Source organism: Symsagittifera roscoffensis, chromosome 9, assembly GCF_963678635.1.
Source record: "Symsagittifera roscoffensis chromosome 9, txSymRosc1.1, whole genome shotgun sequence".
NCBI lineage: Eukaryota > Metazoa > Xenacoelomorpha > Acoela > Convolutidae > Symsagittifera > Symsagittifera roscoffensis.
The window spans coordinates 13671683-13692329 of record NC_087070.1 but is presented as its reverse complement, the minus strand read 5'-3'; the positions used below and the strand labels follow the sequence as shown (position 1 = coordinate 13692329).

The 20647-nt window shown below is 34.7% G+C and overlaps 1 protein-coding gene across 4 annotated transcripts in view; it reads right to left on the bottom strand.

The window, feature by feature from the left end:
* Positions 1 to 4687: 4687 nt before the first annotated feature.
* The window catches only part of LOC134854634 (uncharacterized), a 32391-nt gene continuing 16431 nt past the window's right edge, over positions 4688 to 20647 (bottom strand). For 2 of the 4 annotated variants that reach the window (XM_063870983.1, XM_063870984.1), the window contains exons 2-4: positions 7432 to 7566; positions 7261 to 7340; positions 4688 to 5387 (exon numbers count right to left, since the gene is read on the bottom strand). In XM_063870983.1, the coding sequence (XP_063727053.1) occupies positions 4779 to 5387; positions 7261 to 7340; positions 7432 to 7552 (810 nt within the window). In that variant the 5' untranslated portion in view covers positions 7553 to 7566 and the 3' untranslated portion in view covers positions 4688 to 4778. Of the gene's footprint in view, positions 5388 to 7260; positions 7341 to 7431; positions 7569 to 18472; positions 18769 to 20647 lie in introns of those variants that run through there. The other 2 variants (XM_063870982.1, XM_063870981.1) reach the window with 2 other exon arrangements.

The window sequence follows — 20647 nt, the reverse complement described above, 5'->3', positions numbered from 1 at the left end:
GCAGAAATTTGTTTTTCATACCGAAAGAACTTTCTGAATCAAATAGTCAATGCTAGAGCAATGCAATATGAAGCAAAAAAACATGTGCTAAGAGTATACACTTAAGAGCTCAAATAATCCCTCTTAATCCCCTGTTTTTCCCATAAAACTTTCAAAAGTATTCTTGCACACGTTATTTTTTTTAGCTCTTAAGATACTTCACATATTGCCAGGGGAAGATTTAGGGGGGAGGGGGTGGAATATCTATTTTTGGTGACGAACCCTAAAAATTTTATAAAGGCGCCTTTGACACCAATATATGCTAATTTTGAGGGGTGAGTGCGCGCCGAAAAAAAACGCAGTTTTTTTGGTCAATAATTTCCAAAAATAGCTTTTTTTTGCCTTTTTTCCAAAAAAAATTTGCCTGCGTCGCAAAAAAAATTGGCCGAAAAAAGGACTTTTTAGTGCTTCCGGAGAACTCAAAAAATCAATTTGTTCGACCTAAAAAGAAGGTCGACACAATTTTTGAAAACTTTTTGAAAATCCGCCCCATCGAGAAAGTCCTAGATCTGCCCCTGCACATTGCCCCGGAATTCACTTGACGAAAACAGTACTGAAAGTAGTTCTTGCACTTCGTATAAGGGTTGAGGGTTGAAATTAATTAAATGTTAAATGTTCCGACCATTTGAAACATGGGGAGAAACTTGATTTTCGGATGTTAAGTTTGTTCTTTCTTTTTTGTTTTCCACGGAAAATCAGGTACCACAAATAATAATTGAAATGGGTTGAGCAATCTTTTATATTAAAGCCCTTTCAGTCGTGGCTCGAAAAACATTAAAGTTTTTCTGGGTCGATAAAATTGGTTTGAATTTTTTTTTGTCTAATTCCAAGTAAATAAGATGAGAGGGCAGACTTATTTTGATGTCAACCAAAAATCTACCACAAATAAACATCGGAATGAGTCCAGTAATAATTCACAATAAAGCTTTCAAAGAGTCAAAATAAATTTCAAAAACTCACAATTTTGAGTTTTAGTCTTATTTTGAAAAATTGCATAAATTCAAAAAAAATTTTGCAATAAGAAAAGAAAAAAAAATTATACTTTTTTTGTAGTCAATTTTCGACGAAGACCATTGCTAACATTGCTTTTTATACTGTGACTGCCATAAGTCATAATTTGCGCTCAACGAAATAAGTGGTTGGCCGCACACACAACACTAAATTGACAACATTCTTAAAATGTCCAAGCGATGTAACATATCTCATGAAAAACACTTGAAACCAAAACTAGTTTTTTTAGTGATCATTTTGATCAAACTCCCGCAGTTATCGAGTTTTTTGTGTTTAAGAAAACCATGCATTAAGTTTTGAAAATACAGCAACAGATAACTTTCGATACTCTTAGCTGTTGTAATTCGGGAAGCTAACCTCAAAATCCTAGACGGATAATTTGAAACTTCTACAGGTTTGACGCGGCAAAAAAAATATGAGCCAACTTTTAGTCGCATAAAAATTGCTTGTCAAAAACTGCGACATTTCAAATTATCGAAAACTTTGAAATACTGCAAGTGTGACTATGATCTTACGGATTCTTCTATCAAACCTATCAAGCTTTTGCATTCAGACAAAAATTATAATTTGAAACAATTTGAAAATAGCAAAATTAAAAAATTAAAACAATAATTTTTTAAAGGTTTTCTTGTGCTAAGAAGGAGGGTGAAAAGATCAAACTTGAAATTAAAAGCAAATAGGTTTAAAATGGAATTCCTTGGCACTAAATTACCTGTACGATTGAAGAAAAATTTCAATAGGATTGTCAATTATCTCAATTTTTTTTGAAATGGAGCAATTAAATTGAAAAAAAAGAGCGCACTACTATTGTTCAGGCAAAAGAAGTCCAATTTGCAAACAGAAGTCTCCAGCTTTAAACCTTTGTCGAATCATGCAATCATGCATGGAAGTTACCTCCAAGCGGTGATTTTTTTGTAATGTCACCTTCATTCAGTAATGTTACCTCCAAAAAAAATCAGTGATTTTTTTAGACAAGTATATACCAAAAATTCCAGATTGAGATTTGTTAACGCTTAGAATTCGCTATAAGTTTCGACAATCTTTGACTTTTCTATCATAGTTTCTAAAAAATACTAACTGATTGTTTTGTTATTTTCCCTGGTTTTAGCTGGATTAACGCTGTTCAAAGAAACGAAGTACATTTTAAAAAAACTTCATTGAACAACAACTATCTCAGTTATTCAAGTTATTGAATTATCCTCAGTGGTGGGAAGAAATTTTGGATTGGCTTGCTTGAACCAATATGATACCTTTTTTTGATCACTTGAGATTTCTTTGAAATAAAGAAGCAAGCCAATCCAAAAGAAATCTCAAGTGATCAAAAAAAGGTATCATATTGGTTCAACCCCAAATGGTCGTGATTGTGATTCAAAGAGAAAAGCCAAAAAGTTGTGGCAGCATTGGGAAAATTGGCCTTCATATTTCTGCGATTCAGAACTTCATGATATTTTAAGACACTGAATTCAAATTTGATGAATCGTCTTACTTATTTCTACTGCAATTTTTACGCTGTCTATTTCTAAATAACTTTCATTTGCAGTTCTTAACCTATGTCAATGACCCTAACTTCCCTTACTTTTTTGTTGATTTTCACAGTAAGCTACTTTAAATTATCCGCTCATTGCAAAGGAATTTGGAAGTTTTAACCGTGTTTTTCTCAAATTGGGTCAATACTAGACACAGGAGCTAAGTGGGGCTTCCCATACTTGCAATACAAAGTAAGCACAGCATTGCAAACAAGGTACGGCCGGGAGTTGAACCTTAGACCTTACGGTACAGAGGCAACCGCGTGAACTCCAGTCGAAGTGCGAAGCAGTCACGAAGCTGCTAAGGTTAACAAATAAATATACTTCAATTTCAATTTCAGATGTAAGAAAAATTGTTTACGGAGAAAAAGTATTGTTTCAATTACAAGACAATTACCTTCGCAACTGTAAAAAACATGATGAGAACTGAATTCATTGAAAAATTAAACAAAACTCAAATGTCGAAATATATATTGCGCAATTCCGACCTAAACCTTTGCACTAAAAAGGGCAGATATTGGCTCGCTTTAGTCAATCAAAAATTACGCTAAAAGTACCCTGCGACTGATGAGCAAAGAATATCAAAAACACTTTTCATGTAGACCAACAAAATTTACAAAGAAGCGAAGTTGCACTTCGCATACACAAGCAAAAATATGACCAATAACGCTGCTGGGAAAAACTGAATGCGTAAAACTTCGAGTCTACAAAATTTTATAGGCGACGCACGCCAATTATGAGTCTGCATAATTGCTAAGTGACGCAAAATAGTTTTGACTCATTAGCAGTACCAGTCAATTTGAAAAAAAAAGAAACTTATGAACTAGCGCAGCATTTTGTCGCAACAATTGTATCGCAACAATATTTGCGACTCAGGTTGGAAAAAAAAAGAAAGTTCATACTATAACACAAGCTATGCGTATGTAATGATGGATATAGTTTCTCTAAGAAATTTATACGTGAATATATATACTTTTGGATAGTAAAACGTCATTTTTATTACATTAAAAGCGAAATTTTGAATTAAAAACAAATTGAACACGTTCTGCGGAAAATTTTGGAGACAACAGTTCCCTTAAACATTGTTGAACTGCAATCGGACGCCCATTTTGACTTAAATTGCTTATCAGTTGAGGCGGTACATTTGGCGTAGTTTTTGATTTACTTAAGGGACCCAAAAATTTACTAAAGGAAACAAAAGTCCATGTCAATTTTTATTAAATTTTGAATGATTGCAGTTCCCATAATTTTGGTTTTCAAGTGATCAAATTTGCAAAAATACGCATTTTTGTTTGCAATTATGTTAGCTTAGTCAGGCCAAGTTAAATAAGCGCTTTACATCACAGGTTTGTCACGCGGTATAATTTAACTGTCACCCTGTTAGCTCTGCCCCGACAACTTTGAAGCTCAGGCCTTGACATTTAGTCTCAAAATTGCAAGAAAAGCGTCTATGATTTCTTACAAAGAACACATCTGAACTCCTGTTCAGTTGTTGATTTAGCAATCCACAATTTAAATTCACCATCTTGAAGCCAGTCTTCATTAAACTACATCTTCCCTTGACTGAACGTTTGCGACTCATACCCATGAAAAAATTACAGGTTAACGCTTAATAAACAATTGAAGTTAGACTTTAAAATAAAGACTGAAATGCCTCAACGCTTTCACGCCCCTGACAAGCTTTTGTTCGCCCAGCCATGGCCCTGACCGCGTGCATTAGTTATTGAATGAACTTCGAGCTTCTGAAATGCGCACCAAAAATGCTGTTACCTTTTTAACATCACTAGTTAAAACCCTTTCTTTGATGGTATATAAACCAGTCGAAGTATAAGCCAGCCGAAGTACCAACCAGCCGAAAATACGTAAGCGCTATATAATAGTTATAATAGTTATGTAACAATTATGTAACAGATACGAAAGTTTTGCAAATTTCCTTCTTATGATGTAACTTTTCGGCTGGTTTATATACTCGCATTTTTGGTTGGATTATACTTCGTCTGGTTTATTAAAACTGCTTTCCTTTATACTTAACCTGCATCCCAACTTGAAAAAAAAATTTTTACAACTAAATTCAAGATTAATCTATATAATTAAATAAAAACTTTGTTCCATTTGGACATATTTACAAGAAGCATGAGATAATTACATAATTAATACATATAACAAGCAAGTCAAGCTTCGTTTTGGTAATTAAGTTTCAATTCATCCGGAATTAACAGTTTGTGATTCCGATTTCGCTGTTTCTCCTAATTTAGCATCATTCGCAATGTTACTCTCATTACTATTTACAATTCTTAAACTTTCATCGCTGTCAATTTTGCTCAAATTATAGTTGTTCGCAACAATAACATGATTATTGCCAATCGAGACCCAAATTGTTTCCGTTGCAAGGTTGCCTTGACTTGGTCTGACGTCTATTTTCAAGTACTGACAAACTGCTCCAAGGATGAAAAAGAAAGTAGAGAAAGAGGGCCACCCTATGAACCAGATGTAGCCTCTAATTTGTTCTCCGTCATAATAGCCCCAATCACACGTCCACCAAACACACGGAACAAAATGGGCGAAGAAGGCGAATGCGAATCCCATTATCAATGCCATTACAATATTGAACACTGAGCAAACTCGTGACTGGACGTTCATGTTTGCGTCTCCCAAATCGAACATGACTTGGCGTCTGTGTGGACACCTGCAACACCTGATGCGAGTGACTTTGACATGTGATCTCACACTCTGGTTCCTGGAGACGAAATGCGTCCCGATGGGCAAAAAGCCGAACATGTTGTCGGTTGAGGCACTGACCACTTCGTAGCCCTAAAATCGCCAAGGTTGAACCGAAATTAAAAAATCGAAAAATAAACAGCGAAAAACAAATTTGAACGTGAAAAATTTCAAGAATCACAGACTCATAGTGAGCCAGTTACTTTTTCAACTGCTTTGTCTGTGGTTTTTTCAATGCATGTGGAGATTAGGTTAATTCGTTTCCCAAAGAACACATGCCAGTACATTAAGCCCAATTCGTGCTGTTTTCGAGGACAGGTTTCAAACAGTATGTCAAAAGTTCAGCCCCGTATCCTGACTAGTTTGAACCTAACCTTTTAGTTTGATCCCAAAATGCTACCGTTTTTGACCGATTAACCTGCTAAAGTCACCGATTTTGCCAAAAATTTGGTATTAACTATAAAAGTAGCCTATTCGCATGCATTGCATATGCTTTTTGGCTATAGACAGATTCGAACACAGATTATTATTAAAAAATAACTTTTGATCAATTGTTAACATCCATGCTTATCGCAAAGGTTATAAGATTTGAAAAAAAAACTTCTTTGATCAATTGTTAAAATCCATACTTATCGCAATGGTTATAAGATTTGAAAAATAACTTCTTTTGATGAATGGTTAATATCCATGCTTATCGAAAGGGTTGTAAGCTTTGAAAAATAACTTCTTTTGATCAATTGTTAAAATCCATGCTTATCGCAATGGTTATAAGATTTGAAAAATAACTTCTTTTGATGAATGGTTAATATCAATGCCTATCGCAAGGGTTATAATATTTGAATAATAACTTCTTTTAATCAATTGTTAACATCCATGCTTATCGCAAGGGTTATAAGATTTGCAAAATAACTTATTTTGATCAATTGTTAACATCCATGCTTATCGCAAGGGTTAAAAGATTTGAAAAATAACTTCTTTTGATCAATTGTTATCATCCATGCTTATCGAAAGGGTTATAAGATTTGAAAAATAACTTCTTTTGATCAATTGTTAACATCCATGCTTATCGCAAGGGTGATAGATTTGCAAAATAACTTATTTTGATCAATTGTTAACATCCATGCTTATCGCAAGGGTTATAAGATTTGAAAAATAACTTTTTTTGATCAATTGTTAACATCCATGCTTATCGCAAGGCTTATAAGATTTGAAAAACAACTTGTTTTGATCAATCGTTAACATCCAAGCTTATCGCAAGGGTTATACGATTTGCAAAATAACTTCTTTTGATCAATTGTTAACATCCATGCTTACCGCAAGGGTTATAAGATTTGCAAAATAACTTATTTTGATCAATTGTTAACATCCATGCTCATCGCAAGGGTTAAAAGATTTGAAAAATAAATTCTTTTGATCAATTGTTAACATGTTAACATCCATGCTTATCGCAAGGGTTATAATATTTGAATAATAACTTCTTTCAATCAATTGTTAACATCCATGCTTATCGCAAGGGTTATAAGATTTGAAAAATAACTGCTTTTGATGAATTGTTAACATCCATGCTTATCGAAAGGGTTATAAGATTCGAAAAATAACTTCTTTTGATGAATTGTTAACATCCATGCTTATCGAAAGAGTTATGAGATTTGCAAAATAACTTATTTTGATCAATTGTTAACATCCATGCTTATCGCAAGGTTATAAGATTTGAAAAATAATTTCTTTTGATCAATTGTTAACATCCGTGCTTATCGCAAGGGTTTTAAGATTTGAAAAATAACTTGTTTTGATCAATCGTTAACATCCATGGTTACCGCAAGAGTTATAAAATTTGAAAAATAACTTCTTTTGATGAATTGTTAACATCCATGCTAATCGCAAGGGTTATAAGATTTGAAAAATAACTTCTTTCGCTGCTGATAAATTGATAAAAGCGGGAAGAAAATAAGGAAGAGCAAGTGACCTGTTTGAACTCTTCTTCTATGAATTTCTGTTTCCTTTTTGCCAGAACACACCAACCAGCGACCACCCAGATGATTATACCTGCGTGAAAAATTATACACTAATCCGTGATCCGAAAGCTGAATGTGATTCTTTGGCCAGAGAATGCAAGAAGGCACAGACATTTTCTAACCTGAAAACCACAGCACAAAGCATGTCACCCCTCCCGCTTTGGTCTCATTCCAGTCTGAGAAATTGACGGGCGCCCAGTAGGGATTGCCGTCAGTCGTAGTTGCACTGGCATTGGCAGTCATTGCCAACCATCAACCTGAAATGAAATCTCGTTCTTCTAATGAAGACCTATGAAATCGCATTTAGATGAACTTGATAAAAATTGGTGGTTGAAGATTTGGAGCTGCAATCAACGTATTCTAACAATGCTGTCAGTATCTGTTCAAGACAACACTTTTTGCAATCAATTTCAGGGCAACTTCTAATGCCATATGCAGCAAGTATCAGGACAACACTTCTTTAATAAATAATAAAAATTTCACCTCCAAAGTGGAGTACAGGTAGAGAAAGGCAACCCACTCCACAAAGCTGTCAAAAATATTTATTTTCAAATTTGGAAAAATATGTATCTTTTGGCCGGATTTGCCGAAACTTTGAAAATGCCAGCGGTAGCTTCTAATATGCGACTTCTAATACTCGGCAAATTTTGAATACCAAGTTTCTTTTTAAAAATACTCTTACGTTTTAATCAACTCTTAGTTGCAGCAGTTTGCAAGCTGATTACTGTTTTGTAGCTACCACGAAACAAGCAATCCCAATCGAGTTCTTGAAACCTGATAGAATTGCTTCTCAAATCATTATCCTATGTATTGATTACGTCTCAAATGGCATAATTCCCAAATGGCATAAAAATGAAATATTTCCCAAATGGCATAAATTTCATGCAACAGTTGCTTTGGAAAAATCGAGAACAATTTTTTCGTGAACAATGTGAGAAAATTAGTCAAATTGTCAATTCAAATGTTGATTGACATTTTATCGTGAAAAACTTGTATAACTTTTTATCAAAAGCAAGAAGCATAAGCTTGCGGTTATTAATAAGCTTCTTGTGGTCAAATTTTTTCGGCAAACCTGTGGTTTAAATTTGTTTGGAAGCAATTAATTCCAAATCTTGTTCACATGCTTTCGTTCCTGACAAAATGTTAGAGTTAGAAATTGATAGAAAACGTTTAAATTACAATGAAAACTTGAAATTTATGCCATTTGGGAAAAGTTTCCATTTTTATGCCATTTGGGAATTATGCCATTTGGGAAGTTACCCTATGTATTTGAGATTTAAAGTTGGGCGCGGTTGACAGAAACCTATGAACAACAGCGATGGATGCAGTGTAACCTCAACGTCAAACCAACGTCAAAATCAACCCTCATTGGAAACTTCATCCTGAGTCTGTCCGAGAAAAGTGAACAACTTCTAAAGTGAAAAAACTAAAAGAAAAAAATTATAAATGGCATTGTGGCGCTCCGGTAGTGATGGTGTCCAGCAATCATATGATTGCTGGTTCAAATCGCTCATGCGCTGCAATTTGTAAGGCGAGCTCATGCAAGTAAGTCATAGCTTAAAGGGCGCTGAATATATGCTCTTATTTCAACCTAAATAATTAACCTCCGGGCTGTTTGACTAAAAAATGAAAATTTTCTTGAAATACTCATTTCAAAAATGACAGCACAATCTCTGCAACTCGTAAAAATTACTGGACTTTGTTAACTATCTCCCCATTTCGATTTTTCAGAAATTCAATTTTAGCTGCCAAGTTATCACTAGTTTGAAAAAAATTCAGATATCACATTTAATTAAATTTTTGGATGTATGTATGGATTATATAAATACTGAGTAATTTAAATACGAACGCGCGAAAATGAAAACCCTATTAATTGTTGACATTTTTGAAATGCATATTTTATACAGAAATAGTTGTCAAAAATACGCACATAGGGGGATAGTGAACAACGTTCAAAAACGGGGGGACAGTTAACAAGATCCAAATTATTTTCAATCAGGGGCGGATCTAAAGTTTTCTCGGGGACGGAAAATTTTGGAAAAATTGGTCGACCTTTTTTCAAATTGATTTTCCGGCTCTTTTCCAGTCCCCCTTTCAGAATACCGAGTTTTATGTTCGTTTTACATGTTATTACGGCTAAACGCGTGATGTGACGCTGTAAAGTATGAAGAACAAATCTGTTCAAAGTTGTCGATTTGTTCACCACGCCAAATTTCATTGCATTATGACAACGTTAAATAGACTTTTCGAAATCGAATTTGAAAGGGGGACTGGAAAAGAGCCGATTTTCCAAGCCCTTCCCTACAAAGATCCTATTTTGAACAAAAATTGATCGCCGCAAGTCATTTTTGGAAAAAACACGCCAACCATTTTTAGGCACTCTTTGAAAAAATTTGATAATAAGTTTGCTTTTTCGGCACGCGCGCCCTTCGAGAGTATATTGGCGCCGAACGTCCTTTCAGAAAAAAAATCGGGTTCGTCAACCTAAATTGGATGTCATAAAATGATACCAAAGGAGGGACCCTTTGGTTGGCGAGGGGTCGCATCCCTGAATCGACACCACACCCCCCTCAAAATCTGCCCCTACTTTCTGTTTTTCACAAATGATACGTTTGCCCAAGTTGAAACATCGAAATTTTTTTCAAAAAATTGTAACTTGACACTCATGCTTCAGACAAATTGCAAACCTGATTCTAATTAGTTAGATTCTCTTGCAGTGAAGAAAATAAATAAAACAAAAAATGAAATTTAGTGTGTTTTAAGCCACGTCTGAAAAGGCTTTAACAAGATTTATAACAGAGGCAAACTTGCACTTCGCATACACAAGCAAAAATGTGACCAATAACGCCACTGGGAAAAACTGAATGAGTAAAACTTTCAGTCTATATAATAAGTGACTCACGCCAATTATGAGCCTATATAATTGCTAAGCGACGCGAGCCAATTATGACGCATTAGCAGCCCCATTCAATTAGAAAAAAAAGTAACTTACCAACTAATATGCCTCAATTTATACAGCGCACGCATTCTAACTAGTATACGAAAAGCTAATTAAAAACATCCGAAACTGCCCAGGTTCGAATCCTTTTATTTTGCTGCGGGTCTCCTTCACTGCCTATACGCTACAGATTCATGATACCTTGAAGCTAAAGAGCTGTTTGTAATATAATAGTGTCCTATTATCCTTAGCATTGGTTGTACTTAATAGCTGGTTATTAATCTTATGCACCTACTGCAAAAAAAGAACACTTTCAAAATTAATACTAATATTTGTGACTTAGGTTCGAAAAAAAGAGAGTTCATGCTATCACACAAGCTTTCCTTGTGTAAACCTAAACAACCGATTTATTTATTTGTGTTGCTTGCGTGGAACCTCCTAAACGTTCCGACCACATTTCTGCTAGTTTAGTTGAAAAAAATGAACTTCTAAGACAACAAAAGCGTATACACGCGTAATGAGCTCAAGGCAAAGAAAAAAATCTATATAAGCTTAAGGTTTCAAGAAATTTCAGTGATTCACATTTTTTCATTTGTGAAAAAATTTAAATTTTTCAACTGCAGAGCAATATTTGCTTTTCTTTCAGCCAATGACTTGGAATAGAACTTCAAAACAAGTTAAATGGCAAATCATCAAAACATACTTCAACATACTTGTCAATGAAAGACGGCAATAAAACAAAAATAACCTTACTTAGAAAAAAAATCGCGATTTTTTTATAAAACTAATTGTAAATTTAAGGACTTAAGGCCGGAAACATTTCAAATATTCCTCGACAGAGATGAAGCGGGTTATTTCAACTTCCTGCAAGCCAGCGAAAAGAAAATGAGAGTTATAAGACAAAAAATTAGCTGAATGAAAAACAGCCGAAAACCACAACCACCAGTATTTTAATAACTTTGAGTATTCATTGGTTGGCGAGGGGTCGCATCCCTGAATCGACACCACACCCCCCTCAAAATCTGCCCCTACTTTCTGTTGTTTCACAAATGATACGTTTGCCCAAGTTGAAACATCGAAATTTTTTTCAAAAAATTGTAACTTGACACTCATGCTTCAGACAAATTGCAAACCTGATTCTAATTAGTTAGATTCTCTTGCAGTGAAGAAAATAAATAAAACAAAAAATGAAATTTAGTGTGTTTTAAGCCACGTCTGAAAAGGTTTTAACAAGATTTATAACAGAGGCAAACTTGCACTTCGCATACACAAGCAAAAATGTGACCAATAACGCCACTGGGAAAAACTGAATGAGTAAAACTTTCAGTCTATATAATAAGTGACTCACGCCAATTATGAGCCTATATAAATGCTAAGCGACGCAAGCCAATTATGACGCATTAGCAGCCCCATTCAATTAGAAAAAAAAGTAACTTACCAACTAATATGCCTCAATTTATACAGCGCACGCATTCTAACTAGTATACGAAAAGCTAATTAAAAACATCCGAAACTGCCCAGGTTCGAATCCTTTTATTTTGCTGCGGGTCTCCTTCACTGCCTATACGCTACAGATTCATGATACCTTGAAGCTAAAGAGCTGTTTGTAATATAATAGTGTCCTAATATCCTTAGCATTGGTTGTACTTAATAGCTGGTTATTAATCTTATGCACCTACTGCAAAAAAAGAACACTTTCAAAATTAATACTAATATTTGTGACTTAGGTTCGAAAAAAAAGAGAGTTCATGCTATCACACAAGCTTTCCTTGTGTAAACCTAAACAACCGATTTATTTATTTGTGTTGCTTGCGTGGAACCTCCTAAACGTTCCGACCACATTTCTGCTAGTTTAGTTGAAAAAAATGAACTTCTAAGACAACAAAAGCGTATACACGCGTAATGAGCTCAAGGCAAAGAAAAAAATCTATATAAGCTTAAGGTTTCAAGAAATTTCAGTGATTCACATTTTTTCATTTGTGAAAAAATTTAAATTTTTCAACTGCAGAGCAATATTTGCTTTTCTTTCAGCCAATGACTTGGAATAGAACTTCAAAACAAGTTAAATGGCAAATCATCAAAACATACTTCAACATACTTGTCAATGAAAGACGGCAATAAAACAAAAATAACCTTACTTGGAAAAAAAATCGCGATTTTTTTAATAAAACTAATTGTAAATTTAAGGACTTAAGGCCGGAAACATTTCAAATATTCCTCGACAGAGATGAAGCGGGTTATTTCAACTTCCTGCAAGCCAGCGAAAAGAAAATGAGAGTTATAAGACAAAAAATTAGCTGAATGAAAAACAGCCGAAAACCACAACCACCAGTATTTTAATAACTTTGAGTATTCATTGAGTTGCCATTAAGGCGACATACTTGGGAAGACGCCCATTGAGACAAAAATCAAAACTGCCACATGATAGTGTTGTCAAAACTTAATCGGTAAAAAATGTATGACAACGATTTCATGTGGCGTTTTTAATCTTCGTCTCTAAAGACCTCTACTGACGCATTATCGCCTTAACGGCAGCTCAGTGCATGCTAGACGTTTCTTTAAAACTACGATGGTTATGCTTATCCGTTGTTTTCCTGAAATTGTCCAATTTTCCACATTGAAACTCAATCATTTTTTTGACCTAGTTAATAATTTTTCATTTTTTTTTCGCTGATTAAATTTTAAATTTTTGAACTTTTACAAAATTACCGACCTGAATTACCTTTTAAAAACCAATTAACTTTTGCCCAACAAGCAACACAAAACAATTCGAATGATTCGATAATAACTTTATTCAAAGCTTTGCAAGTTGAATAAAGCTTTTATGCGAAAAATAGGAAAATTTACCTATTCAGGGCTACCCAACAAATCTTTTTTAAATTTTGTAAGGTGCAAAAAAAGCAAGTTACAGATTTGCAAGAAAAGTTAGTTACGGGAAAAAGATCAGTTCCCGATTACAAAACTCTTGCTCTCGCAGATGTAAAAAACGAGCGTGAGCATATTTTTTTTCGCTGATTGAATTTTAAATTTTTGAACTTTTACAAAATTACCGACCTGAATTACCTTTTAAAAACCAATTAACTTTTGCCCAACAAGCAACACAAAACAATTCGAATGATTCGATAATAACTTTATTCAAAGCTCTGCAAGTTGAATAAAGCTTTTATGCGAAAAATAGGAAAATTTACCTATTCAGGGCTACCCAACAAATCTTTTTTAAATTTGTTAAGGTGCAAAAAAAGCAAGTTACAGATTTGCAAGAAAAGTTAGTTACGGGAAAAAGATCAGTTCCCGATTACAAAACTCTTGCTCTCGCAAATGTAAAAAACAAGCGTGAGCATATTTACAAAAACACAAAATGCCAGAAGAAATTGTCAGAAAAAATATTGATAAGCATGGAAGTTGAACAAAAAAATTACACGATCAATGAAAATCGCAATGTAAAATGAGCGGGAGAAAATGTCTACACTTGATTGAATACTCAATTCTGACTGGGTAATTGACGTTCCGCAAACTTCACAGGCTTTCCGTAAGTCGAATAACGGTAAAAGTAAGCCGTACAATCAAATTCCACGAAAATAGCTCTTTGACAACAAACACATTGTGCGATTTCCCGCTCAACTTTAACCACTTTAGAAATATGCATTGCTTCTTAACTTGCTACTTTCACACATGTTTCTTATTTACCGTGCAGCACAAAAAACCGCTTTAATGAAGCTGATACGGTACAGCATGTTCTTTAAATACACAAGCTTTACACAACACAAAAACTTTACACTAAAACGTGATTTTTGGTTGGAAAAATTGGACTAATCTTTTCTTCTCATTTAACTCATGAGCAGATTTTGGACCCTTGGCAAGAGAAAAATTGGATTTTGGGAGATCGTTGCACGACCGGCGTGCAACTAACTGCCTATTGTCCAATTTCGTCCAATAACCGTCCGTCTTTGTTCATACCACGTAGCAGAATAAATTTGTACCGGATGCATAATCACATATCGCAAAAAATTGTAAGATTGGGCCCTGATATCTCATTCAAGCACTAACTGCCGTAATTTACGCTGGATTAGAAAAAATTGGATTGAAACTTTCACTTTAAGCAAAAAGAGCCAGGATGAAAATGATTATTTAAATCATACTAGCGTTTAACGCACCTCCGGTGCTTCGAATTTTTTATACAGCTCGTGAAAAACCGCATATATTGGAAACAAAATCTGCAAACTTTTAGTGTACTCTGACTGCACCCAATTACAGGGTTGGTAATTTCAAACTTTTTAATTCCCATGTTGAAAAACCATAAAAGCGTCATCTTGAAAACTTAATTGGCTTCTGGAGAAACCTGGAGGCCAGATTTGCAACCACTGAGAGCCCCTGATAGCACCCTACTATACGGTTGGAAATTTTGTGAATTTTTTCAAACTCAAGATTCCCGACAGAAATTGAATAAATCATTAAAAAAACATCTTATCTCGGAAACTAAAAGGATTAGAGCATTCATATTTTGAGGCAAGATTTGAGACGCTTGTGTATACGCTAACAATAAGATTTTGTCTTCATCAAGATGGTAGTTTCAAATTTTGCGAATTTCTTTAGAGATAATTTCTCTGAGAAATTTTGAAAAAAAAAAAAACAAAAAAACTTCACATATCGGAAACTAAAAGCTTTTGAGCAGTCGCATGTGGCAAGACTTATGACTCCTGAGAAGGCCCTGGGAGCACTCAACTACAAAGTTAGAAATTTCAAATTATGAAAAAAATAGTTAAATTTTTTAAAGATAAATCACAAAAAACGTCATATCTCGATAACTACAACCATTTGAACAGTTATATTTGGAGGCAAGATTTGCAACACCTTAATAGTACACTGAAAGTACCCAACGACTGGGTTGGGAATTTCAGATTTTGAAAAACAATAAATTTAGGTTTTCTGAAAAATTTGAAAAAATCACAAAAAACGTCACATCTCGAAAACTACAAAGAATTGAGCAGTCATATTTGGAGGCGAGATTCGGAATCCTTCAGAGTACTCTGGCAGAGCCCAACTACAGGGTTGGGAATTTCAGCTATTGCGAAAAAAAAAATTAATATAACTTTTCTGAAAATTTTCTGAGAAAATCACAAAAAAAGTCATATATCGAAAACTACAGAGAATTGAACAGTCATATATGGAGGCAAGACTTGCAACACTCTGGAGCACTCTAAAAGCACCCAACCACAGGGTTGCGAATTTCAATTTTGAAAAATAATAAAGTTAGGTTTTCTGAAAAATTTGAAACATCACAAAAAACGTCACATCTCGAAAACTACAAGGATTTGAGCAGTCATATTTGGAGGCAAGGTTCGCAATCCTTAATAGTACTCTGACAGTACCCAACTACAGGGTTGGGAATTTCAAATTTTGAAAAATAATAAATTTAGGTTTTCTGAAAAATTTGAAAAAACGACAAAAAACGTCACATCTCGAAAACTACAAAGAATTGAGCAGTCATATTTGGAGGCGAGATTCAGATTCTTTGAGAGTACTTTGGCAGAATCCAACTACAGGGTTGGGAATTTCAGCTTTTGCGAAAAAAATTTATATAACTTTTCTGAAATTTTTTTTTTAAATCACAGAAAATGTCATATCTCGAAAACTACAAAGAATTGAGCAGTCATATTTGGAGGCGAGATTCAGATTCTTTGAGAGTACTTTGGCAGAATCCAACTACAGGGTTGGGAATTTCAGCTTTTGCGAAAAAAATTTATATAACTTTTCTGAATTTTTTTTTTTTAAATCACAGAAAATGTCATATCTCGAAAACTACAGAGACTTGAACAGTCATATTTGGAGGCAAGACTTGCAACGCCTTGGAGTAACAAAAAACGTCACATCTCGAAAACTACAAGGATTTGAGCAGTCATATTTGGAGGCAAGGTTCGCAATCCTTAATAGTACTCTGACAGTACCCAACTACAGGGTTGGGAATTTCAAATTTCGAAAAAAAAAATAAAATTAGGTTTTCTGAAAAATTTGAAAAACGACAAAAAACGTCACATCTCGAAAACTACAAAAAATTGAGCAGTCATCTTTGGAGGCGAGATTCAGATTCTTTGAGAGTACTTTGGCAGAACCCAAGTACAGGGTTGGGAATTTCAGCTTTTGCAAAAAAAATTATGTAAGTTTTCTGAAAATGTTTTTGAAAAAATCACGAAAAACGTCATATCTCGAAAACTACAAAGCTTTGAGCAGTCAAAAATGAAGGCAAGATTCGCAATCATTAATAGTACTCTGACAGCACCCAACTACAGGGTTGGGAACTTCAAGTTTTTAAAATCATTTTTTAATTTGAGTTTTCTGAAAATTTTTGAAAAAATCACAATATCGTCTTAGCTCGTTAACTAAAACAAATTTGGCCATTCAAAAATGGAGGCCAAATTCGCAACCCCTTGGTGCATCCGGAAAGCATCCCAATATTGGGCTGTTTACTTTAAACTCGGTGAAAAACCACTAAAATCAAACTGGAAATCGAAAAAAAGCTTAACCATTGCAATATACGATATAGCTTAAACATGCAAAAACAATACGTTGAAAAAGCTTGGCGAGATAGTGAAGCCCGCATTTAAATATATAACAGATTTACAATTTATTTCAGGCAGGGCTGTCATATTATTAACTAAAACGCTTTCAACATGCTAACATGTTAATTATATGAAAAAAAAAACACGTTAAAAACAAAATTGAGTTTTTAAATCACTCAGTGAGTTGTTCAAAGAGAAAAACCATCTTTCCAGCCTTCTCGACACCCAAGCAACTTCGAAGTTTTACATAGTTGAGTCCGAGAATTGAGGACTTGATTTAAAATATTTAGGCTATTACCTTTAAGGACAGAAATCTAACGCTTTTGCCAGTGTTAGATTTCGCTTTTGCCAGGATAAAGCGACCCACCCAATCGCCGCCCAGAGAATGATGGCTATAAACCAAAGCATGAATGAGACAAATCTACCTACCAAAAACACAACATATCCTATTTGCTTTTATTTAACTCGTCGCGAATACAAGGCAAAAATTGCTGTGCAACTTGCTCAGCAACCGACTATTCTTGTTTAATAAAGTTTTACATGGCTTCAAGGTATGCACTAAAAAAAACTCCTTTCATTATTTCAAAAGAAAACAACGTAACACTGTTCAGCTTAATTCCTAACGATTCAATAATATTTCAACACTTAAACCTTTACAATTATTTGGATGACCAATTATTTACATATGAACATTTTACAGCGAATTAATAAGAGAAATTGAGCACTAGATGTGATTCAGTCCGATATTTGACTGAGTGTTGTTTCGAACATAGGGCTCGTCATGTCCGAGGGACTTGCAAAATAGTCACTTTGAGGCTCAGTTAAGCTTGACAAACTGAAATTGTTGGCAACTATGATGTGATTGTTACCAATAGACACCCAGAGGGTCTTAGACCCTAAATTAGACTGATTGGGTCTGATATCTATCCTTAAATGCTGGTACATTAAACTAAGAAGCATGAATAAGAAGAAGAAACAGGGCCACCCTATGAACCAAATGTAGCCTCTTATTTGTTCTCCGTCATAATAGCCCAAATCACAAGTCCACCAAATACACGGAATAAAATGGGCGAAGAAAGAGAACGCTAGACCAAACAGTAGGGCCATAAAGATAGTGAATAATGTATACACGTGACAAATACGATTCTGAACAGTCAAATGGCAATCTGCTAGTCTCAATTCAGTTTCTTTTCGAGGGGGACAGCCCCCACATCTGAACTTTGTGACCTTGATTATATTCGTGCCCCTGACCTTCTGACCTCTGGATACAAGATGACAACCAATGGGTAGAAATCCAAACAAGCAATCAGTGGACGCACTTAATACCAAAAAACCCTAAACATTAATTTAAAAAATAACAATGAGCCCCAAAAATTTTACAGATTTTTTCGACACCGACAAAGAAAGGCGCTTTTTTCAGGTAGTATCTTATTTTAAGCAAAATACCAGCTAAAATGACCTAGATTTGATAACTAACTTGCCCCAATCGGAGCTTATGTTGTGATTCCAAAACCTCAAAAAGATTTATCGATCATTTCATGTGAAGACCAAACGAAAAATTAACGCAGTTCAGTGATCATTTTCAATATATTTGCTTCCGATTTTGCTTCAAATATGACAAAAAAAATACTGTACAACTAAAACAAATGATTCAGCTTCTAAACGAACCTTTTCTTCTTCGGCTAGAATCAATTTCCTCTTCGCTTTCGATAAAGCGACCCACCCAATCGCCGCCCAGAGAATGATTGCTATAAACCAACGCATGAAGGAGACAAATCCACCGATTCTATACATATTCCAGTCGGAAAAATTTGTAGGTGCCCAGTATGGGTCTCCATGTGGCGTGGAGTTCGTCATTCAGCTCTCAAAACGAACACACAATCATCTCCAAGTTTCAACAAGCGGAGCTGACTTAGAAGAGTTAGAACATACATAATGCTTGTTGACTTTTTCTGGAACAATTTAAGCATTTATTGTATTTCAGCGTCATGTGTTTGCGCAGCAACTTTGCAAATTCTAATTGATATTTCTGTATGTTCATTTAGGACTTCATACGATTAAAAAGTGAAGTCACTGAAAAGTCAAACATCACTTTTCAAAATTGTTGCATCAACTTGTGTACTTGCGAAATTGTTTGTCGATGGAACAAGTGTACGTTATCATAAAATATGAGGAAAAAAACACGTTTAATTAGGAATATATTAAGACTGGGGTCACTTGGGTATTGAAAAAAAAAAACGTGAGCAGAGTCTGTGCTCTATTATGCAATTTGCAATTAACTTATTAATCGGCGCACGGGTTTTCTTAATGATGATGATTTTTTAAACACAGAGGCGAAGCAGATCTTCGCACCACTTGCGATACAACAGAAATTTATAAAAACATGACAAAAAGTTTTAAATGTTGAAAAAAACTAGGTGAACCAAAAAATTCGTATGTCTCGATAAAAAACACCCAGGGGCCCAGCAAAAGCTGGAGGTATTTGTTTAAAATTGAATAAAGTTGCGATAATGATGTGGCCCGAAAAATGTGATTTCAAAAATTGGATTTCGCCAAAACCTTATTTGTTTCTCTTCTAAATTAAGTGAGTAAGAAATTTAGAGAAATCAATTTTCCCAAAGAAAGCATTTTTCTTGAAAAAAAACTAAGGAGCCGCCGCGTCTCGGTGAACCATTATTGCAACCGGTTCTTTCAGTTAAACTTTTCATCTCAGATTTGATTGTATAAACGTAAAGAAAAACCAAAAATTTTCTGAAAATAAGTCAAAAGTTCTAAAAAACGGTCAAAATGATTTCCAAAATCTTTGACTTTTTCCAGCAAAGAGACTTTTGTGGTGACTTTGACTTTTCTGGTTGCTCAAGCAGAGAAAGTCCCAAAACCGGGTTTCTCGATTGAACACAATCTGAGAATTGGCAGCTAGTTTTTGCGCAAGTCAAAAAGTTTGCAATAAACTGTCAGTTTCGAAAATTCGACTTGTTAGATGTCTATAACTTTTTTTGAACGAAACTGCATAACCAGTTACAAAAAAAGGCTTTCAACAACTTGTTGTTTCGATTGAATTAATATATCAGATTTGGCAGGATAGTTAGCGAGAAAAGTCCAAAAACGGTCAACAAATCAAAAAATTGACATTCCGCCCGATAATCATAAACTATTGTGTGAAAAATAAGTTGTAGCCATTTATGCAGAAGGGATGCACGCAATCTGATAAAACGATTGAATCCAAAAACTCTGATTTGTTAGGGTAGTTCTCCAGAAATGTCAAAAACTTTCAAACACAAAGACTCACAAAATCAAAATCCTGACTTTCCGACGGCCAAAACTTTTAGTATCAGTAAAAATTGGCTCAGACGCAGAGCAAACTAGCTTCTAACAACCCTCAAACGAACCCAAAATCTCGAATATGGCAGGGTACTTTTAGAGAAAAATAAAAAATATATATTAAAAATTGTCAACTTTTCCGAGGGCGATTACTTTTTGGGTAAAAAACTTTGTGGGTGGCCCCTAATGTACGGGATCATCCCACTACCCGTTTTGTCCATTGAACCGACAAAATCAGATTTGAGGAGTTAGTTTTCGAGAAATAACAAAAGTTTTTGCAAAACAGTCAAACATCGAAAATTCGACTATTCCGAGGGCCATACCTTTGAGTAAAAAAATTGAACGTAGCCACTAAAGCAGAGTTTTTCATAAGCGATATACTCATCGAAACTACAACTCTGATTTGAAAAGGATAGTTTTCGACAAAGCTGAAAAAAATCAAAAATCTGGGTCAAACATCCCCTCACAGACATTTTTGAAGGCTTTAGACGGAGATGTCAACTGAAAAGAGGCTCTGGGGTT